Source organism: Petromyzon marinus, unplaced genomic scaffold (genome assembly GCF_048934315.1).
Source record: "Petromyzon marinus isolate PM22_M1 ecotype Great Lakes invasive population unplaced genomic scaffold, UKy_Petmar_22M1.pri1.0 PM_G_Scaffold_54, whole genome shotgun sequence".
Classification (NCBI taxonomy): Eukaryota; Metazoa; Chordata; class Hyperoartia; order Petromyzontiformes; family Petromyzontidae; genus Petromyzon; species Petromyzon marinus.
In genome coordinates, this window is record NW_027423007.1 from 717,597 (window position 1) to 741,184 (window position 23,588).

Consider the following 23,588-nt stretch of genomic DNA (forward strand, 5'->3'; position numbering starts at 1 on the left):
CTCACCGCCACGCTCCCACGCCCCCTTCATTCTTTTGTTCAAAAGAAGACCCACACCCTGTTGTTTGGCAGTCTGCTGCCCCGAGTAGAGGACTGTCCACCCCTCATGGTGGCAGGAGCCAGAGCCGGTCCACCGGACCTCCTGAATGCCGCATAGATCCAGGCGGTACCGGTCCAGCTCCCGACAGAGGAGTGGCAGCCTCTCCTCTGCAGTGAGCGTTCGAACATTCCACGTGGCCACCCGTAGTGGCTTTTCGTTGTTTCTGGAGTAGCCCCGAGGGTAGGTATTCAATCTCCTGGCTCCGCCAATTGGGGTTTGGCCAGGAGACGTCATAGACGCCTGGCCCCCCGGGGCCTCCGGCACAAGCTTATTAGTTACATATTTCAGTTTAATTCGTAGTTTCGTGGTAATTAATTGAAGGTGGAGGGGTTACCAGCCCCTCGCACCCGTCCAGAGCCCCCGTTTAGCCCCTGTGGTGGACATATATGCCATGAGGGGAGGAGCCAATCAAAATTGGATTTCCCCCCACAGCACTGTCCATGACAGAGTTGCCCGTCCGGCACCGCGAGGAGGTAGGGGGTTGTTTTTCACAAACACTCTCTTACACACACACACTCTCACACAAGAGGCCGACCGAAACTGAATTTCTGGTTTCGGCCAAAACCGAAACCAGAACGAAAGTGAAAAATTTACTTTCGGCCGAAACCGAAACTGAAAGTTAAACTTAACTTTCGACCGATACCGAAACAGAAAGGTATATAACCGTAGTAACCAAACACAAGATTTATGAAATATGTCATAAAGCAATACTACTTTAATAAAAAAAAAATCTAGAACTAATCATTCAGAACCTACAGTAAGAGTCGCTAAATATCAAATCTTTATCTGTTACTTACTTAGTAATTATATCCAAACAAACGAATGTTGTAGTTAAGAAACTACAACCGGTCGTATATACATTAGCAGACCATGGTTGCGGCTGGAACCTCGCTCCCAAGCTGCTGCTGACGTGTGTGTGTGTGTGTGTTTGCAGCCTATCGCATAGGATTGCCTAGCGCCGACTGACCGGCCGATAGGCAGAGTAATAGATGTAGCACGCGCATTATATTCTAAAAATAGATATTCGGTTGACGCATGACGACCAAAAGTCAATATCAGTTTCGGCCAAAACCGAAACCAGACCGAAAATTAAAAATTTACTTTAGGCCAAAACCAAAAGTAAACCGAAAGTCACTATGCACTGCTGTAGTCATTGCAGGATACCACCACAGTCAGTGTGCACTGCTGTAGTCATTGCAGGATACCACCACAGTCAGTGTGCACTGCTGTAGTCATTGCAGGATACCACCACAGTCAGTCTGCACTGCTGTAGTCATTGCAGGATACCACCACAGTCAGTATACACTGTTGTAGTCATTGCAGGATACCACCACAGTCAGTGTGCACTGCTGTAGTCATTGCAGGATACCACCACAGTCAGTATGCACTGCTGTAGTGAAAGCGGGGGTAAAGATATTTTTTGAGGGGGGGGTTGACAATTTTCGGAAACTTTGTAGATCAACTATTTCCCCCCCCACTTTCTACAACTCTCTGGACTTGTGCAAGCCTCTTATACTTTTGTTGGTGGAGAAATGGACAAATGGCCCACAGGGCTTTCACAATACCGTAGTATCTGTGTATGTAAGGTTTTTAAGATAAGTTTTGAATGATATTTTTCGCCCGAGCAACGCCGGGTACTTCCGTATAGCACATATATAAACCATATATGTATGTACACCATATATATATGGCTGGCACTGAAATGCATGTGTGCATCACGTACCCAAGACAAGCTTAGTCATGCACACAAATGCACAAACTGTAACACTGCTGAAAAGTGTGAACCTCTTGTTGTTCATCACCTGATCTCAGAGCTCTGCTGCTGAAATCCGAATCGCCTTTCGCAAAAACAACCAAAAGAGAGAAGCAAACAAACTTGCTCACTCACGAGAGCTTACCCCTCATCAAGCTGCTTCACCAACCAGCATCAATTCCAACCGATCCCGTCAATTGCCCCCCCCCCCCCCCCCCCGAACGCCCCGACTGATCTTCTTGGTTCTTTCGGTAAAGTCACATAGAATGGAAATAAAATAATAAAAATAAAACATAATAAAATAAATTTCTCACGACTTTTCGGCCACAACACAAGTAGCCTTCTTCACGAAGCCTTCTTCAGGTTCCTTCACCTGAAGAAGGCTACTTGTGTTGTGGCCGAAACATCGTGAGAAATTTAATACGTTTCATTTTTATTATTTTATTGTTTCCATTCTACGTGGTGGTGACTTTACCGAAAGAACCAAGAAGATGAATCCCTGCAGTCACGAAAGATTTAAATCGAAAAATTCGCCCCGACTGAGTCGAGCAGATCCATCGTTGCGTGCACGGTTCGGGCCACTGCCGGCGAAACGGAAGAGCCTGCGGGGAAGACTGAGCTCGAAGGCAGCCAACTCCTAGAACGCTGATCTTGGCCTACTCTTCCACGCTGGCCAGGCATATTGGAGAGATGGTAACTGTCTCACACCGTTAGCCCACCGCCACACATGACGCTGCCGATCATCAGCTCGCCGCGGCGGGGCTCATTCAGACCGCTGGCTTGGGGCCGGGGATTGACGAATATTGACTTTACCGAAAGAACCAAGATTATGAATATTGCACCGTTGTCTAGACCGCCACATTGGGCGACGTCTGCCTGGATTGCTAGTCGATTTTGCGAATCGATCCGTGACGCCGGTGGCGGCAGCATCCTCGCTGGATGTGCTTCACAAAACAACCCCCAGTGTCACGTAACGTATTGCAGAGCAATCGGGGGATCATCCTGCTACGCAGCACTCGTGGTCACGCTGGAAACCTTCAACTCGATGCAAGTGTCGGGTTCCGTAAAAGAGGATAAAGAGACCTCACCCTGCCTTGGGAATGTGCAACTTTGACAAATTTCCAACGAGATGAGCAGTGGAGATGAGTTATCGCTTCGTGTTCAGAAAGCACGAGGTTCAAACCGAGTGCAACAAGGCGATTCGCATTTTAATCGGTGCATACCGCCTTGCGATGCCACACGCACGCGAAGCGTGTGGACACAGCGTGGATGCGTTCATGGTGGTGGTGGGGGTGGTTCACTTCAGTCTCTGCTGTTCATTCTTCACGTGGAAGGAAGGAAAGTCGGCGACTGGGAGAGAGACAAAGGCGGTGACGCCGCAGCCCTCAGGTGGGAACGGCGTTCTCATTATTCTCAGGCGAGTCCGCGTGCCCCCCCCCCACCTCACACAGCCGGTCGCACGAAAAGATTTGCTTTACGGTACATGAGCTAAATTTCACTGTTAACAAAACTATACATCAACACCGAAGCCTCCCCCAGCTGCGTGTAGCCTTAACAGACTGTTTAACGTGACAAACCTTACTAATCACCTGTGTCGGGTGATTGCGGGTTTAACGACACTTTATATATTTACGCGATCTAACCCGATCCCCCCCCCTCCCCAGTAAACCTCTATTATCGATTATATTGGACGCAACAGCCCTCCTCCGTGTTGAACTGAACCCTAAGAAACCGCAACACCGGCGGTTGCCGTGGCGACCGCTGCTCGCGTCAGGCGTTCTCCGTGGCCACCTAAACCAAGGGCGGAGGGCGGGGCGGGGCGGGGTCCTCGGAGTCCTTGACCAATCGAGAGCCGCCATTTTCGCAAAATGCGCGGCCAATCAGCGCGAAGCGACCGTTAACGTGGAGAGGCATCGCAAGTGCAGATTGACAGTGGCAGAGAGAGACACACAGAGTGAGACAGAGAGACAGAGAGAGAGAGTGAGAGAGAGAGAGACAGAGAGAGTGAGACAGAGAGAGACACACAAAGTGAGACAGAGAGACAGAGAGAGACACAGAGTGAGACAGAGAGACAGAGAGAGTGAGAGACAGAGAGAGACACAGAGTGAGACAGAGAGAGTGAGACAGAGAGACACACAGAGTGAGACAGAGAGAGTGAGACAGAGAGAGTGAGACAGAGAGAGACACACAAAGTGAGACAGAGAGACAGAGAGAGACACAGAGTGAGACAGAGAGACAGAGAGAGTGAGAGACAGAGAGAGACACACAGAGTGAGACAGAGAGAGTGAGACAGAGAGACAGAGAGAGAGACACACAGAGTGAGACAGAGAGACAGAGAGAGTGAGACAGAGAGAGACACACAGAGTGAGACAGAGAGACAGAGAGAGTGAGATAGAGAGACAGAGAGAGACACACAGAGTGAGACAGAGAGTGAGACAGACAGACAGAGTGAGACAGACAGACAGAGAGAGACACACATAGTGAGACAGAGAGAGACACACATAGTGAGACAGAGACACACAGAGTGAGACAGAGAGAGACACACAGAGTGAGACAGAGAGACACACAGAGTGAGACAGAGAGAGTGAGACAGAGAGAGAGACACACAGAGTGAGACAGAGAGACAGAGAGAGACAGAGAGAGTGAGACAGAGAGACAGAGAGAGACACACAGAGTGAGACAGAGAGAGAGACACAGAGTGAGACAGAGAGACAGAGAGAGTGAGACAGAGAGACACACATAGTGAGACAGAGTGAAACAGAGAGAGACAGAGTGAGACAGAGAGAGACAGTGAGACAGAGTGAGACAGAGAGAGAGACAGAGTGAGACAGAGAGAGACAGTGAGACAGAGACAGACAGTGAGACAGAGAGACAGACAGAGTGAGATATAGTGAGAGACAGAGTGAGACAGAGAGTGACAGAGTACAGAGATAGAGTACAGAGACAGACAGAGAGAGACAGAGACAGAGTGAGACAGACAGAGTGAGACAGAGTGATGCAGAGAGTGACAGGGTGAGACAGAGTACAGAGACAGACAGAGACAGAGTGAGACAGAGTGAGAGAGAGACAGACAGTGAGACAGAGAGACAGAGTGAGACAGAGAGACATAGTGAGAGACAGAGTGACAGGGTGAGACAGAGTACAGAGACAGACAGAGAGAGAGACAGAGTGAGACAGAGAGACAGACAGAGTGAGAGACAGAGTGACACAGAGAGACAGACAGAGAGACAGAGTGAGACAGAGAGACAGACAGACTGAGACAGAGTGAGACAGAGACAGACAGAGACAGACAGTGAGACAGAGAGACCGACAGAGTGAGACAGAGAGACAGAGTGAGACAGAGAGAGACAGAGAGAGACAGAGAGTGGCAGAGTGAGACAGAGAGACAGACAGAGAGAGACAGTGAGACAGAGACAGACAGTGAGACAGAGAGACAGACAGAGTGAGACAGAGAGAGACAGAGACAGACAGAGTGAGACAGAGAGAGACAGTGAGACAGAGACAGAGTGAGACAGAGAGAGACAGAGTGTGAGACAGAGAGTGACAGGGTGAGACAGAGTACAGAGACAGAGAGAGACAGAACACGGCGTGTCAACAGCGTCCGTCTCTTGAGAAGGTGAGGAGGATTGTCTGATGGTGGTTGCAGTAGTTGTCATCGTGAGGATGTTTTGTTTTGCTGTGGTTGTGTTGTGGTTGATCTGATTGTGTGGTGATGTTTTTGCGTGCTGTGGTTATCGCAGTGGGTTCGCTTGTAGTATTATCGTGGTCGGTGTCATTGCGTGGTGGTTGTGATCGTGGGTTTGTATTTGCCATGGCTGTGGGCCGCTGCCTGGTTGTGTGAAAGCTACGAAGCCGTAGACCCCGTTTCGAATCGGGATCTTCTATTGAACATTGCAGGAGTCGAATTCACAGGCAGCACCAGTGGTGGTAATTATCCGAAACGCTCCCGAGGTCGACTCTGCCACGCGAGTTACCCGGTAGGCAGTGCGGTGCCGTGCCGGCCTTTGTTTGAGATTTCTTACGTCTCCGTATTTGCCTGTCCGTCCGAAGACGTAAAACTTTTTTTTGTCATCTCAGAGATAAGTAATTGCCCGCGTGTCCTTGTGCATCTCCCGTCTATCTGAGGATGTCCCAGGAGTACCCTTTGAGAGAAAGATCCATGTCCTGCTGAAATCTTGAGAGCTCATCTGTACATCGCCGCTCGCGTCCAACGTCTCGCTGCATGACCGCGCGTATCTCAGGATGTCGCAGTTTGAGAGTGGCGTGAGTCACTCGCTGAAGCTGGAAGCCCCCATTCCCTGGAGCCCCCAGCCGCGTCGGCAGCGCAAGGCGGCGTCCGCGATCACGAGCACGGTGGGAAGAAGCTTGGGCATGCCAGCCACCCCTGACGCCCGCAACAGCAGCATCAACAACAACAGCAGCGTAATGACAGTGTCACCAATGAAAGGCACTCGCCACACCAATAGCAGCAGCAGCCGCACGCCAGGACGCGCATCCAAGTGCCAGAAAATGCCCAGGGCCAAGGGCAAGAGCCCGCCCGGTGAGTGATGTGGCTACGTACGGTGCAAAAGAAGTCCAATATGTATAGTCTGCGGTTTTGTGCACACGGTGTGTGATGATTGTGGTGTTTGAATGTGTGGAACGTGCGGCGTGTGGTCTGTATGCACGCTTGCGTACGCATCGCCATATATATGTATTCTCTCTGTATATACTTTGCTGTGTGCACATTTGCCATGAATGCCCGCTGTGTGTGCCCAAACTCCAGGTCGTGTCCGCCGCATTCCCCATGGCGAGTTCTGTGACCGATTCATCCCCGTGCGCAACAGCAAAGCTATGGAGGTGGCGAGCTACCTCGTGACTCGAGAAGAAACAGCATCTCCACTGAAGGCACGGTGACACACGGTGACACACTAAGACTCACTAGGTATACAGAGCATAGACACATGGAGGTAACAAGCTACTTTGTGTCTCAAAGAGACAGACACGGGATCACGCTCTGTAAGTGAGGTGGCAGGCTACTTCCCACGCGTCTCAAAGAGACACGTGGGAAGCACGGAGTCATCACGGAGTCATATAAACACGTGGATCTGTCAAGCTACCTGGTCTCAAGATGCGACAGTGGTGTCTCTACCCCGTTGACGGTCACGGGACACACGAGGATGCTCGGAGGTGGCAGGCAATCGGCCTCGTGTATTTGACGAGTCTGCTTCATTCCTCCACGCCCTGGGGACACGTAAGGGAGAACAGGAGACACCCGTACAGCAACGGAGGGTGGGGACGAGGGAACGCTGCTCCGTGTTTATTTTTCCGTGTGTAGGAGAAGCAGGCGGCGATGATGCATCTGCTGAGCGGCGTGGATGTGGAGAAAGCACGAATCTTATGCTACCGGGGACCGGCGCCACCTGTACCCGAGGGTAAGACAGGCTACACGGAGAGAGAGTGGAAGACACGGGGATCTGCAGTTGAGTAGTGGCTTTGATGCGTTGGTGGGGACACAGGGGCGTAGTGGGAGAGAGAACTTGAAGGATAGACAAGGCATGGGGACGGTAAAGGTGTCGGGGCAAGGCAGAGACATGAAAATGGAGGGAAGGACGTGGGGGAGACTGGGGTACAGGGGGATACAGATAGACGTAGACACGTGGTGGGGGAGAAGGGAACTGTGTATGTGGCTGTGAGTGGTTCCCCCTGGGACATCGACGCAGGCAAGTTGCTGTACTCCCTCCAGGGCTGCGTTCGTAGCATTCGTGGTGAATGTGGTCACGGCATTTGCCGTGGTTAATGTTGTTGTGGTTGTCCCCTAAGGCTACGGTGACACGCAGAAGGTGCTGCACTCCCAGCAGGGCTACACACACCTCTCCCTGCTCAAGAGGAAGCGACGCATACTCACGTGGCCCGAGCGTGTGCTCGACGCGCCGGCGGTTCGCAATGACTTCTGTGAGATACGCACACGCACGCACACACACACGCGCACACACACGCACACACACACACGCACACACACGCACGCACACACACACACGCACACACGCACACACACGCGCACACACACACGCGCGCACGCACACACGCACACACGCGCACACACGCACGCACACACACACGCGCACACACACACGCACACACACACACGCACACACACGCGCGCACGCACACACGCACACACGCGCACACACGCGCACACACGCACGCACACACACGCACACACCCACACACACGCACGCACACACACGCACGCACACACACGCACGCACACACGCACACACACGCGCACCCACACACGCGCGCACGTACACACGCACACACACACACGTGCATACACATATACGCAGGCATATGTGAATAACTCATCATCGTTAACATAGATACCCTGGTTCCTTCTGGTCAGAATAAACCCCTCGACCAGAGCTCTGCTCAGCTCAGCCTTGGCTAAAGTGAGCGTGCTTAACTTGAGCCAGCTCTGAGCATGGTCCCAGCATGCTCAGGATTTCGACGAGACGAGGCTGAGCCGTTGATCCACGTTTGAAAGAAACATCAGCGCCTCAAGCCAGAGCTGATCCGGGACTAAGAATATGGCCCATAATTTACATCTCAACATCAGAATCTAAATATGTATTCATCCTGGAGGAATCCAATGAGCTATGCAGCTGTTTTTTTAAAGATGTCCAGTAGGGACTGGTCAGAATGTTACAACAAACAATATAAAAACACGAAAGGAGTGCAATGTATAGATAAGGTAAACAAATCACTATATATAACATGAGTAAAGGTTACCAGGTCTTAAAGCCCGCTGAGCTATTAACTTATTCTTTCAGCAGCAACCTGGCCACACAAATAATAGCTCAACAAAGTGGCTCATCACGTAGAAATTTATAGCAGCAAATGAATATTTTTAGATACGAGTGCCCCCCCCACAATCAAGACCGCTGGTCACCCCACGCGCCCACCCTGACCAATGACTAAGGCCACAATACTGAGATGACGTCCACGCACCTCGTCAATGCAGTGTGAGTTTGGCATTTTGCTTCACGTTGTGGTTTAGTGTTTTTGTCGCCACAATGTGGCACCGACGTTCTCCTCATGGATTCTACAGTTATCCAGCACAGCATCCACTCTGCTGCAGCCTGCGACACCACCGCCCTCCCCGCCACAACTAAGGCCTTGTTCTCCCGTCGGGGGCATGACCCATGGGTTGAGAACCGCTGGACTCGGCAGTTATTAACCAGTTATTAAATCTAGACCTTTCCTGAATCGCAAAACCGGCATCGTATAAAATCCATATTTACCCGTGTATACGTGTAATATAGATGCATATATACGCACAACACAAATTTCGTCCTCAACTAAAAGTTTAAACCCTTATCCTGACCTGCGACCCCGTACCCCCGTGCGCGCAGACCTAAACCCGCTGGACTGGAGTGTGGACAACGTCGTGTGTGTGGCGCTGGGCCACGCTGGGACGTATCTGTGGGACGCAGAAACGGGGAATGTGACCCAGCACATGAAGGCATGCGGAGAGATACTGGGACAAAAATACAAAGATCCCCCCATATAGCCTTGGCACACAAGGGGGTGGGTGACTAGTACCTGACTTGGCCGCCTTTGTCTCCCCATGGGTGATGAGCACCAGGTACTCATTTGATGTTGAGTCTGCTTAGGGGAGGCGCGTGATTGGTTCGGAGAATTGTCACTTGTGTTAACGGTGAGCGGAAATTGGACTTGGGTCCCCCGGTTTATAACGCAGCCCGCTAATCACTACACGACCGTTCCTCATACTGGAACACATGCAGGGATCCACACAGACATGCAGACACGCTGGAATGCAAACACGCACAGACAAATGGAAAACAGGCTCATTCATGGATGCATGGGGATACGGGGTCAGTGTTGTGTTCTTGTGAAAAGCAGACAGGGTGCCTTGAGGCAGCAAAATGCACACCGAGAATTTGAGCGTGAGAAAGGTGTTAAGGCCGTGCTGTGTTTGTGCGCTGTGTCTTTGCCCGCGTATCAGATGGAGGGGCGGTATTACCCCTCGTCCCTCTCATGGGTACCAACTAGAGGCAACATCCTCGCCATAGGAACAAGTTTCAACACCGTGCAGGTAATGAGCACAGCATTCTGGTAAGGGGCCTGGAGCCTGGGATATTTCAAGGAGCAGGGCATTCTGGAAGGGGAGTGTGGAGCAAGTGACCGGTGGGGGAGAAGGGGTTAATGGGGAAAATGCCACAAATGTGAGACTTCCGGGGTAAGGAGTGGAGAGCAGAGGATTATGGGAAGTGAACAGTTGGGCTCTTTATTGGTGCCGTGACTTGTATGTCCTTGTACGTGTCTATGTCGTTGTGCGTGTGTGCCTGTGTCTCCCCATTGTATATTTCCGCGTGTGCGTCTGTGTCCCCGTGCGTGTGCGGGGCGCGTGCCTATCCTCGTGTGGGTCTCCGTGTGTGTGTGTTTGCACGTGTAGATCTGGGACGTGGAGCGAAACAAGTGTTTAAGGAGTATGCAGGGCCACATGGGGCGTGTGAGCTCCCTGTCCTGGAACGGACACCTCCTGTCAAGGCAAGTGCTTAAGCGCACACACACACTTGTTGTGGTGGTTAACACTGTGGTTGTGGTGGTTGACACTGGTGTTGTAGTGACGGGTTGTGGCTCTCATCGCCGTTCCTTGTTGCGGCCGTGGCGGTTGTGGTTTTTTTGTAAACTCTGCGGTCATGGCGGCGGTTGTTGTAGTGGGTCCCGCTCGGGTCAGATCCACCACGATGACGTGCGGATGATGCAGCATCACGTCGCCACACTGAGTGGCCACTCCCAGGAGGTGTGCGGCTTGGCGTGGTCCCCTTGCGGACGCCTCCTGGCCAGTGGAAGCAATGACAGAAAACTCCTCCTGTGGGCCAACGGCATCACATCCTCGGCACCCCTCCGCGCCCTCCGGCAGCACACGGCCGCCGTCAAGGCAGGGACATGCACGCAGTGACGTGCTGGCACAACAGACACGTTGACACAGGCGCTCGCCGACGTGTGCCGAGCCAATTACTGTAACGGCCGCTAAACAGCGGAAACGTCACCGCAGTGTTCGTCTGAAAAAACCCCCCATCAAAACAGAAAAATAGTGCAGAAACGTATAAAAAGCACAGATGGCCTTTGTGCATTTTGCAGGTCATGTGAAGTGTTGAAGGCTTGCTGGCAAGAGATCTTGGCACAGGTCCGAGGTGTTATGGGTTAACTTAGAACTGGAAGACGGAGCACCTGCCCTCCCGACTCCACCGCATGAGCCACAGTGTGCAACGTGTGCACGCCGAGTGCGTGACGTTCACTGACGCGCTATCCCTGTGCTTCTGTTTGAGCAGTCATGCATTGCAAAGCGCACTGCGCTCCAAACCCGGCATCCCGAGTTCGATTCCCGGCCATAGCTAACATCGGTTGCAAGTGATATCTGAATTGGTCCTGAGCTCCTCGTAGTCAACTTAGCCCTTCCATGCCTACCTGGTGCGGTGTCTGAACATCAGCAATGGGGAGACAAAGGCGGCTGGCGTGATGTGCCGTGTTAGACCTAATAGGTGTGCGATGTTGGGACTGGCCTCAACAATCTGAGAGGGTAAATGAAGAATATTCTTCTGTTTTGTCTGTCTCTTCGTGTCTGTCTCTGTCTTTTTGTAGACAGGTGTAGGGGTGTTGCGGGAAGGGAACACACGGTTACACAGTGGTGGCTACAACCACGTCCGCTACAGCCCCGCCCCTCAGTGGTGTATGGGTATAAAGGGCGGGGAGCCAGAGGGCTCGGGGCAGAGTGTTGGGGCCAAGAGTGAAGAACCAGTGAAGAAGGAAGGCCGGCTAGATAGACCCTGGGACTACCCTGACCGCTTCCCTTTTCAGGGCCGGCAGGGCAAGCCAATGGTGCGGCCACAGAGCCTCAGAGCCGGAGCCATTTTAAGGGTCGGTCTGTCTGGTGGGGTGCCGTGACCTGTGCCATGACCAGGGCCAGGTCAGATAGCCTCCTCTAGCGCCTGTAGCGGAGGAACGGGGAGTATAGTGGTTAGGCTGATAGCCTAGGAGGTGTCCCAGCGTGTATACGGGTGAAGGGGCCGTTACCCCTTCTCAGTGTAACTCTGCCAAGCTTGAATAAATAGTGCTACCTCTACTCCACTGTCTCGGTGTCCCGTGAACCCACTACACAGGCACTCGCGTGGTGTCCGTGGCAAGCGAGTTTGCTGGCGAGTGGGGGTGGAGCAAACGACCACCACATTCGCCTGTGGAATGTCAACACGGGAATCTGCTTCAAGGCAGTGGACGCTGTGTCTCAGGCATGGACACACAGACACGAGTGAGATGCTCTGCGAGAATGGGGGACACGAGACACGGTTAGCAATGTCTCAGTGCCGTGGACATTGCGTGTCTCGGGCACGAAGACACGCGGACGCGTGTTCACGACTCTTTCCCCCGCCCAGGTGTGCTCCGTCTTGTGGTCGAGCGAGCACAAGGAGCTGCTCTCCGCCCATGGCTACCCCAGGAACCAACTCGCACTGTGGGCCTACCCAGAGATGGTGCCCATCGCCGAGCTCTTAGGTATGGGGGCACACGAACACACAGGCACAAGGACAAATGTGGAGATGGCAACATGAGGTGGAGGGACAATGTAAATGTGCCTGTTCATGATTTCTGTATAACTGATTTTTTGTTTAGAACTGCTTTTTGTGTTTAGTTTGTCCTTCCCCGCACCTCTGATTAGCACGGTTGGCTACATATGGTATGAAAGAAGTCCATCATACATACATGCCCATTCGTGAGATGAGCATTGGAATAACCTCAGACAAATGGGGATACACAGGGACATGGGGGTACATGGTGCTGAAGAGTTTACCCATCAATGATGTCCAGCATCGAGCTAAAGAGTAAGTGACACACGAGGCAAAATAGGGGCATACGAAGACGGGACGCACAGGAGCATAGGGGGATACACACTGGTCGTGCATCCGGCCACTGGCATTCACCGCAGAACTACTGAGTATTGGGACACGGGGACACTGGTCATGGGGGGACACAACTACATATCCCAGGTCGTCCTTGAAAGAAAGCCAATGATGTTTCACGTGACTCCGTGGGTTAATCTCATCTGGTTTATTAAAGGATACAAACAACCACACCGCCAAATTGTCTTTCTCTCTCGCGTATGTCTCTCCCTCGTCCCCATCCCTTCCCCATGATCCATGTCTAACCCCTGTGTCCCTGTCTCTTCCACCTTGTGTGACTATACCGTGTCTCTCCCTCCCCCATGTGTCTTTCCCCCCCCCCCCCCCGCCATGTCTCTCCATACCCCGCAGGCCATACTGGCCGCGTGCTGCAGGTTGCTGCAAGCCCCGACGGATCCTCCGTGATGTCACTTGGTGCTGATGAGAGCCTGCGCCTGTGGCGCTGCTTCCAGGAGGACAAGTCGCGGAAGAAGAAGCAGCAGCAGCTGGAAGGCGCCAATACGGGGAGGCTCTCGCAGAACTGCTTGCGCTAGCCCCCCTTACCAACATCCCACTGGCAACAACTCTTATCAACATTCTCCCTCGCCTGTTCGATCATAGAGAGGACGCTAATGTCATATTGCCAGAATTAGCCCCGCTCTTAATCCCCCCCCCTGCTCACCACAGTGTGTAGATCTGCAATGATCACTATTCACCATTCAGATACAAATCGTGTCCTTGTAAACGTGCTTAATGATTTAAAAATGTCCATTACAAATCGCCAGTGGAGCGTTTTTTTTCAATCGGTGTGCTCGTTCACATCTATTGTTCATCAATCATCAGGTATGTGCAGTGTTATTTTAATTGTTACGTCAACGAATAATAACGAAATGTTAAAATGCTTTTGTGGCTGGCAAGTGTCATTTGCTAAACTGCCTTAGCCTAACCACCGAGCCTAATCCGTCCTCCGGGCATCACCACAGCCTTGCATCCAGGGGCGGAGCCAGGATTTATACGCATGATGTCACCCCTGTCACCCCCCCCCCCCTGGCTCCGCCCCTGCTTGCATCTACCCCTGAAAGTTAACTACAACAACCCCCTGACTCTTACTTCCTGCCGCCAAGCATTCCCATGTCCCCCGTGTATGCGTGCACATGTGTTCTGTGTCAATCTTAATAGGTGCTCGCTAACAACACTTGCTACAGCAGTCTGTTGAACGTCATATGGGGAAAATTCGTTCGCGTGTTTGCATGTGGAGGTGTTTATTTTAAATAATAAATTCCAAATGTTGATCTGCTGGAAGGGCGAGTCGGTTACGGTAGTGGCATGGGGAGGTGGAGACTGGCAGGAGAAAGGAGCCTTGGTAGCATCGTGGATGTGAAGAGAAATGTAGGGGCGAATGAACGCGACGTGAAGGGAGGCGCGTGGAGAGGAAAGGAGACGTGAGGTGAAGGATCTGGATGGGTGTTAGGTTTCATATCCCTGGCATGACGTCAGAGTTCAACCAAGAGGAACCGCTGATGAGGGTCCCCAGAAAATCCACCAGCGCAGTGAAGCGTGCCTATGCTTGCGTGTAGTTTTACACACCACTATTAATGTGATGTCATGAAATGTATGCCCAGCCAAGGATCTGCAGTCACTAGCAAGAGATGTTTTGAGCAAACCGATGAGAGATCTAGTCATGTGAGAAGTGATGCAGAAAAGAGAAAACACGCAATGGAATCAATGAAAGGCGACGTGGATGAGTGATATAGGTGTAGAAATAATGAGATGAATGAAAAGGTTATGGATGAGTGAAAGAGAAGAGATGTACACGGAGGCAGAGATGTCAAATGAGGTGTCGATGACCAAAAGATGCACTGTGATCCACGCCATCGTTCTGTGCCACAAATTCAAATCCTGCGTCTCGCAATGGGCCTTCATAGCACACCAACCACCGTCTTCAGCTAACGACAGACTGATAATCGTGCACAGTGGGCCCATTGGCGTGCGGTGTTGGCTATGAGTGCTGCCGCTATTAACGACAATGGTTGTTAAACACGTAGGCTTTCGCGACCAGTATCCATAAGAGGGTTTTTTTGGGGTTAGATCGCGTAAATATAGAAATGTGTCGTCAAAACCCAACTAGCGACGAATTGGCATTTTCTGTTTTCGTGACAACCCTTGCTAGTTGGCTGTATCGGGTGGTGGCGGGTCTTAACGACATTTACGCAATCTAACCCAGAAAAAAAACCTATGGATACAATGGTTCTGCTGTCGATGGTTCCGCTGTTACTGATGGTGCCGATGTCACTTCTGATGACGATAACTGGAACTACATTGATATCGCTTAATTCGTCCGAGCCACACGCGTCCGTTATCTTCACGCATGAATTGCGATTTCTTCAACGTTATTGAACTGCAGTTCACTCAACATACGCTTGCCACGAGCCTTCCTAATCGTTACAAAACTTTACAGTCTCTTGCTTATAACGCACATGCCTTCAAAGTGCATGGCAAACGTCTTTCGAGGCGATGGATTGAACGGGAAACAGCTATTTTGTAGAATGAGTGGTGTGACGGCATTTCTATTGCAAGAAGCAGAGAAACTGTCAGAGAAAGGATGATGTCGTAGTGAGACAGAAGGGCTAGAGGTGAAATATGCGATAAATAGCGATGGTTTTATGGACAAAGATGATGGAGAGATGGGGGGGGGGGGGGATTCAGCATGTAACCAAGAAAGATGAAGGAAACGGAAGAGAAAGCGGCAGAGTGAAATATTCGTGCGGATGATGCAGCGAAGATGAAGAGGCATGTATCTACGTACGTTGAACTTCTTTCACACCGTACCGAGCCATCCGTACTAACCGGAGGTGTGGAATATGCCGGTGTGTCTGAGAGAAGTCTGGTGCGGGATAATACAAGAGCAAGAAGAGAGAGAGAGAGCCGGAGAGTAGAAGATGATGTGTGCTGCAACTCTACTGGTTAACTGGAACGCCTTAAGGAGTGAAAGAATATGAAGTTTACGTACATAATCCGTTAGCCCGGCAATGGCATGTGTCTGCTGTGTGATTGTAACACGTTGTCGACCGGAGGCTGCCTTCACACACCTCCGATTCGCATGTGCAGCGCTGTCGATGTGCTGCAATTACCCCCAATGGTGGACAGTGCAGCCCATCAGGGGCGGTGTCTCGAGCCGGCGGGCAGGTCGTGACGATCCCCAGCCCGGGAGGGGGCTGCGGGGGTGTTCTGGGATCCCCCGGGACCCCCCCCCCCCCTCCTGGAAAGGGAGCGTGGCCAGAGGCTGACACACCGGAGAGGTGTATAAAAGCCGGACCTCAACACAGGTTGGGGGCAGAGTTACGAAGACTGAAGAGCAGCTAGACTAGGACCCTGGGACCTCGAACCCGCTGCCCTTGTAAGGGCCGGGTCGAGCTTGGACCAGTGGTCGGGGACCCGTACCTTGGCTGGGTCGGGTCAGGTAGCCTCCCGTAGGACACTGCTAGCCGGAGGGCTGGGAGCCAGCAGGGGGCGGTGTTTAGGCCCCGATAGCCCGGAGGCCGTACCTCCCCAGATAGGGGGCGTAAGGGAGTTGCTGTAGTTAGAAATAAACACGCCGTGTTGCCTCTACCCCCAACGTCTCCGTCTCCATAAAATAACCCACTACACACGGTTGGCTAAAGTACGGTGCGAAATAAGTTCAACATTTCCTGAATTTGGAAGTGCAACTGTCATCCGGAGCGAAGCCTCGTGAACTCATTTTGCATCGGCATTTCGGATTTTAACCGCCGGGTTATCGGTAGCAAGGGCCCACCCGGGAGGGCCACTGAGCCTCCATAACACCTTTCTGCACGAAGAACCGTGGCCCGTGCCAGAATCTTCACTATCGACGCCGACGAGGTCACGCGGCCAGAGACGGAGAGAGCTGCTGGAGACGCAACCCATTAGGCCCATTGCAGCATCACCACTCATGCGGCAAAAACTACTCCAGTGACCGACAGTGTGGGGAGGGGCCTTCAGCCAGCAATGGGACTGGCAAACGGTTGAACAAGTACTCTCTTATGAACGCCTATTTTTCTCTTAAGGGGCGGTCCATAAATGACGTCACGCACCTAGGGAGAGGGGGGGTCAGACATTTGTGACGATGTGTGATGATGGTGGGGGGGGTTGAGAAATGTGACGTCACATCAAAATGCGCAACTTTAAATATTTTCTCCTACTACATCAGAGTGCAGCGCCACATTAAAATACGCACTACAATGACAAGAGTTTAAAGCGATTTGAAGCATGTTTTATTTTTTGGGGGGGGGGGGCAGAACTTTGTGAGGTCATATTTGAGGGGGGGGGGGTCTGACTTTTTGTGACGCCATGTGACGAAGGAGGGTCAAAAATCGTCCAAAATCGCTTGACGTCATTTATGGACGGCCCCTAACTCATTTGAAGGACAATGTAGACAAATTATTATCGAGGCTTCACCCCCCCACCCCCCCCCCCCCCCGTTTCCTATGCGTACATTGTCAGTAGACCCCCCATACGCAAGCGTACACATTTGGGTTAATCCCCCCTCCCCCCTCCATGCGTACGTACTAAATGGATGGCCCCTTATAACCCTAACTACAAAGGCAGAACCCTCACGTCACATGATCTCCGTAACGATGTTGAGACAAAGTAAAAAGGACGTCATGATGAACAAGGGATTATAACTTTTAAATGAAATTGGTCTGTGTCACTGCAGCCTTACTGATTGAACGCAAATTGACGCAATGAATATATCACGTCGCGATCTGCTTTTCGCTTGCAAGTTTCAGACTTATTGCAATACACCCGTCCCTTGGATCGGCAAAAGGAGAGTCTATTATAAAACCCACAGTGTGGTTTGCTTTGCGGTGATAAGGGGAGTTTTAACAAACGCATTGTGTCCCGTGTGTGCGTAGACCTATCCGAAATCTCAATTTGCATTGGTTTGGTGATTTGTGACAAGACACAAAATTCTGTAAAAAAATATCTCTCTTTCTCAAGTGTGACAGAGCTTAAACCCACGTGTGTTTTGCGTGTATTACACGGCGCAGTGTGATTGTAAATGTTTTTCTGGACTAACTTATAAAACATACCCTGAGCGTTAACCAAGTAAAGCTCCCACTGCCTTTAACATAAATCTGTGAACATGTGTTTTTACATATGTTTTTTTAAGATATGCATAAAATACAGTTCTGTATATTAGAGTATTTGTTGATGAAGGTTCTTGCTCTGTGATGTCCAATCTTGTTTTGAATTAATTTTTTATTGCTATCGTTTGGCTTTCAAGAGCACCCAATGAGCAATACTGAACTCACTCTGTATCCAGTCGAGACTTGACACCTTTGTTAGTTCGGCTTTAATTACAATGGCTGTAAACAATGTAAGAACCTGGCAGTCACCACCCCTCTCCACTTAAGATCAAATTATTGTTCTTGGTGACTTTTTTATTGAGATAGCAGTTATTGCCATCGTTATTGTTGCGTATTATTTTAAACAATCGTTTAGAAATAAAGTTAATAAAGTCCCACGCCGTGTGGCGCTGTGAACGAAGCCGCCCGGGTCGAGAATCTGCGGAGTTCAAATCCCCGTCAGTGTGGGCGTCCACTCGGTCCATCATCCTTCCCGTGGTCGGTGAAATCGGGCATGGCTTTGTGGGAAGTCAACAGCAGTCATCTTCTATAGAGAGCGGACCCCCGTCACGGTCGTGTGAGATTTCCACCGCGGGCTCAGGGAAGCCGCTTGGCTCGCGAATGGACAGTGGCAACGCTCGGTGTAAGCAAACCATGCAAAGGTGTGTGTGCCCAGTGGCTTGACGGGCCCTGGAGGAATGACACCATTAATGTGGTGCACCAAACAAAACACCTCGAATTCAGATTCTTACATATATAAAACGTAATTCTAATAACAATGTGAACATAATGTTAATAGTGAAATTAGTCCATTGCCTTCATTCCATCGCAAAAAACTGCGCACGACATAATTACGTTACATCGCTTGCTCACGTATACACCGTGTGGAGTCGGGCGAGGCACCCACAAAGGATGTCTGCTCAGGCCTCCTCCCAGCTGGGCGGGCACCACCGCCACCGCCGTTGCCCGGCCCTGCAGTCACCACCGCCGCCACTGCCCGGCTCCGGCGTCCTCGACCGACTGCGTCCCCTCTCGCCGTCGCCCTTCCGCTGGCCCGGGGGGCACCCCGACGCCCCCCTCGCTCGTCGACGCGCCCCCCTCCCGCCTCTTCCACCGGCCGCGCTAGCCGCTCCCTCCGCCTGAGCGGCGCTCTGAGCCGCGCCGGCAAACGTGGCTGCAGTAGCGTGCCAGCAGGTGGAGCAGCTCGGCCAGGTTGAGCAACAGACAGACGGCCGACGCGGCCAGCATGAAGATGGTGAAGATGGTCTTCTCGGTGGGGCGCGAAACGAAGCAGTCCACGGTGTTGGGGCAGGGCGACGCGTCGCACTTGAGGAGCCGCGGCATCGTAACGCCGCTGTAGATGAAGTGGAACGTGTAGAGGAAAGAGCACTCGAAGACGACGCGAAAGAGCACGCTCACCACGTACGTGCACAGCAGCACGCCGTCGGTTGGCGGCTTCAATATGGCGACGTCGCAGGGCCGCCCGCACCGCCGCGTCTTCCGCTTGGCCCTGCGGTGGCGGTGAGCGATGTGCATGGCCACGAGCAGCGCCGGCGTCGACACGAAGATGAGCTGCAGGGCCCAGAGGCGCACTTTCGAGATGGGGAAGTAGTGGTCGTAGCACACGTTCTGGCAGCCCGGCTGCAGCGTGTTGCACACAAAACCGGACTTCTCATCGCCACACACTCTCTCGGCCGCCACCACCAGCACCATGATGCGGAAGATGAAGAGCACGGAGAGCCACACGTGGCCGATGGACGTGGAGTAGCGATTGGCGCCGCTCAGCACCGCGTAGAGGCCGGCCCAGTTCATGGTGCCAGCCGGCCTCGTCTTGCTGCCAGGTGCTGAGCGAAGGGGCTTGGGTTGATGAATTTACTCGGTTCCACTCTCCCGTTCCCTGTTCAAAGACAGAAATGGAGATAAACGAGTTAAGGAGTTTTTAATCTATCGTGCGCAGGGATACGTCGAGTCATCGATTACCATAGATTTTTACGCGTTCCGGACACGTGCATCGAACAATGGGTGTGATAAACGACTGTTTAAAACTTTAATGATGTGCGAAGTCATCATCGTGTGTCACCTCCAATCCAGGAATTGACAGTCGTGCATTTCCCATCTCGTCCTGCCCCATTTTTGTGTAACATGCCGCACTTCGTCTGTCCTTGTGAACCAAACCACTTCAATACCTCTAGAGCAGTGGTTCTTAAACCTGTGATGCACGCACCCCTTGGGCGTGCGAGATGCCCTTTATCTGGTGGTGCGAGAAATGGCTCGATGTTTTTAGAAGGTAAATCATCCGAACACAAATTAAGCACGGGCACGTACGCACAACCTACTTTGTTTCATAAAACCCTCCATGTATTTATTAACATTGCACATTTTGTTAAATAACTGAGAGCCAAAGGGGTGCAAGGCTGCAGTAAAGGTGAAGAATCACTGATGTAGACTACCGGAGCAAGCGACACTGCAATAGCGAGACACGCACATTTGAGAAACAATACAAACGAGACCAAAAGGACAGATGACTGAATTAGATTGTGAACTTGAATTCTAACAATATGATCCCTCGTTACCTGACCAGTTGGCCGGTGATGGCTATACTGCACATGGCCTCTAGTCCAGAACCGTGGAGGCAGCGTGGGTTGGTGGATCACACAAATGTTGTGAAACTTCCTTGCCGTGTGCTTCGGGGAGGTTGCCGAACTCTGGCTCATCAGGAGAAAGCGGTGCAGCAAACGTGGACTCCATCTATTTTTACGTTTCATACCTTCATACTTAGATACTGGCAAAAAAAGGTCCCATGATATGTGGATTCCATCTATTCCATCTGCATGGGATAGAGCGTTGCCCCCTTCACACGCGTGGGTTCTCTAGGTGCTCCAGTTTCAACTTTGCAGAGTTGCGCCACTCACAGTGCTTGGATCGGCAAACACCAAGCCCAAGGCAGTTCAGCAAACTGCATTGTTGTACTCTACTTCTATGCTCCCACGTCGAGGATCCCCATTTCCACGTCATCGATCAAAGTGGTGAAACGCGGTCAAATATCCCCAACGGCATACGTGGCCTGGGTTCACCTTCATCTAACAGTGGAGTGAAAGAAGGGCTGTAAATAATCACTCGCCTTTCGCCCATCCAGTGACGGGTGCATTGCGATAAATGTGAAACTTGCAAGCGAAAAGCTGACCGCGACGTCTCACTCGTTACATCAATGCGTGTGCAATTTGTAAGGGCGTGGTGACACAGACCTATTTCGTGTAAAGGTTATAATTCCTTGTTCATCGTGACGTCCTTCTTACTTTGATGTCTCAACAACAGCGTTACGGAGATCGCGTGACGTGAGGGTTCCGCCTTTGTCGTGAGGGTTGTAAATTGACGCTGAGGCACCTCGCCCCCCCCCCCCCCATGTGGAGTGACGTCAGCCGCTAATTATTATGAATGGGGGGGGGGGTGTCCATTTGGAGGACGTCACCTTATAATTATTATTGAGTGGGGCTGTTCCATGTGGAGTGACGTCACCTGCTCATGATTATTAATGAGGGGGGAGGGTGCTCCATGTGGAGTGACGTCACCTGCTCATGCTTATTAATGAGGGGGGAGGGTGCTCCATGTGGAGTGACGTCACCTGCTCATGATTATTAACGAGGGGAGCTGGTCGATGTGGAGGACGTCACTTGCGCGTGATTATATCACTATGTAACACGATTTCTGTTCCCGGGTAGTAAAGTGTTATTTTATAATTGCCTTTGCCTCAAAAGTATAGAAAATGGCTATTATTCCCCACAAACTTTGCTTTTGTGCCCAGGACAGTGATATTGAGAAATTTACCAATTTTTCAATGAGAAACCGTGGTGTGCATTTGTGTCATTAATTAAGCCACGTAAGCAATTTGAACAAATGTATACAACTGGGAGTGTCCAATGCAACATTCTTGAGTTGAATATCATGGACAGCGCTAAAGAGGAAGGCCATAATCCCCAACGTCTTTGAGACGGCACTTGTCACGTGGAAAGAGAAACTACTCCAATGCTGTGTGGAAGTGGACTGTAATATTCCAACACACGTGTCTACTACAGCTGACACAGAATGTGTCCGTGTGGCATTAGTGAAACTGTCACACACCTTAAACATGGCTGCGCCATTTTAGCATCACCAAATTCTAACTACAGCAGGAGATGTATTTTATTATTACAAGCTTTTATTTAACTCACTCTTGTCTGTCGTATCCTCAACTATGTTGTATCCTCAAATCTTGTAACTCAATTTTAACCCACTTCCCAATGTCGTATCGACTGCAATACGATATTCTATCATAAAAAATAGATATGTTGAAGCAATCTTTTATATATCTTACGTTTAGGCTAGGGTCTAATTGTCCACTGCTCAACTGACGTTGGCTGTAAATCACCACGGGCCCCTTACGTTGTGGCAAGCTTCGGGGCCACTTCCTGGAGTCGTGGAGTTCTGCCATTACTCGTACGGTACATTTCAACGAAGCGTGTTTAAAAAAAAAAACGTATTTTTAAATGTTACTTATTTTAAATATATACAGTTGGAGCCATTTTGTTAATCTTTTGCTGGACGAGGGACTCCCCACGCCGTCCCGGGTCGCGATTTGACCATACTTCACCACGCTAGTCCGTGTGGCTTGGTGGAGGAGGGTAGCGCAAACGTGGGAGCATAGTAACATTGTACTCTACAATGGATGTCTGCCACTCACCAACGTTGCACAGTCCCGCAGCTGCCTACAACAACAACGTCCCATCACAAGGGAAAAACACACAAATAGACAATCACTACGAGTACACTCACCACCACGTAGCTGTCAACCCCATATCAGTGCCCTACCTTATTACAGATCAATTCAGACCATATTGGCCACCACGTGTCTTTATAAATAACAGGTCCCTGCAGGGTGGGCTGGTAGGACAAGTCTCTGCGCTGTCTATTGAAGGGGGATGGACGGACGGACACATTAATCTATTGCAGGCTGGTACACTCAGTTTACAACTTCGTTCCTACCAGTATCAACGTTCATCCTACGGAGTCCCATCACAATGTAGAAACACAAACAAATAGACAAAATTATGTTACCAAAGCATGTTTTTTTGCCCGTATTGAAACGGCTGTACCCCGAATGGCCGTGAAAACTCAATGTCTCTGTACAAGAATACGGGGTAAACCGTATGGGTTGACAGCTGTGATGCATCAAAAGATAACTTAACCCGTCGTTGTGTTACCTCGTTTAACCAAAGGCTTCAAACTCGCGTGGAACAGCCCGAAACCCAAAGCATGAGGACAAACACAAAGATGGGTATATCACGAGAGAAAAACCCCTACATATTTACCAATAACACTGTACTTAAAAATACTGTAGTGCATAATCGGGCAATGGCCCTTTTTCATAACACCTCTGTTACTGACGATTGTCTTTCGGCCTTTTTTCTTACGACTGCTGCCTGTGTATCTTACTTTGAAAACAGTTCCACAAAGCATGTCTAATTCTTTGTGACAGACTAGGCCCGAGATGCCAGGGAGGGCCTGAATGGCCTGGATTGCCTACCGAGGAGACGCCTTCCCCGGCGGGGAGCAACCACAGCCTGCGGTGTCACCACCGCACGGGGTCACACAACACCGGATTTTTTTTTGGTCAAAATTTTAAACCAAAACACC

General features: G+C 51.0%; 2 protein-coding genes across 2 annotated transcripts; one reads left to right on the forward strand and one right to left on the reverse strand.

Annotated features, from left to right (window-relative positions):
* The first annotated feature begins 7,133 nt into the window (after positions 1 to 7,133).
* On the forward strand, positions 7,134 to 14,433 carry LOC142917896 (cell division cycle protein 20 homolog). Its single transcript, XM_076062239.1, has 8 exons — positions 7,134 to 7,266; positions 7,655 to 7,786; positions 9,247 to 9,356; positions 9,861 to 9,950; positions 10,311 to 10,460; positions 11,974 to 12,147; positions 12,292 to 12,409; positions 13,165 to 14,433. Exons 1-8 carry the CDS (start codon positions 7,185 to 7,187, stop codon positions 13,344 to 13,346), a joined length of 1,038 nt encoding a protein of 345 aa, XP_075918354.1. The 5' UTR covers positions 7,134 to 7,184; the 3' UTR covers positions 13,347 to 14,433.
* A 2,854-nt stretch (positions 14,434 to 17,287) lies between these two features.
* Positions 17,288 to 23,065, reverse strand: LOC142917875 (gap junction beta-1 protein-like). Its single transcript, XM_076062210.1, has 2 exons — positions 22,636 to 23,065; positions 17,288 to 19,815 (listed from the first exon to the last, which is right to left on the reverse strand). Exon 2 carries the CDS (start codon positions 19,728 to 19,730, stop codon positions 19,041 to 19,043), a length of 690 nt encoding a protein of 229 aa, XP_075918325.1. The 5' UTR covers positions 19,731 to 19,815; positions 22,636 to 23,065; the 3' UTR covers positions 17,288 to 19,040.
* Positions 23,066 to 23,588: the final 523 nt, after the last annotated feature.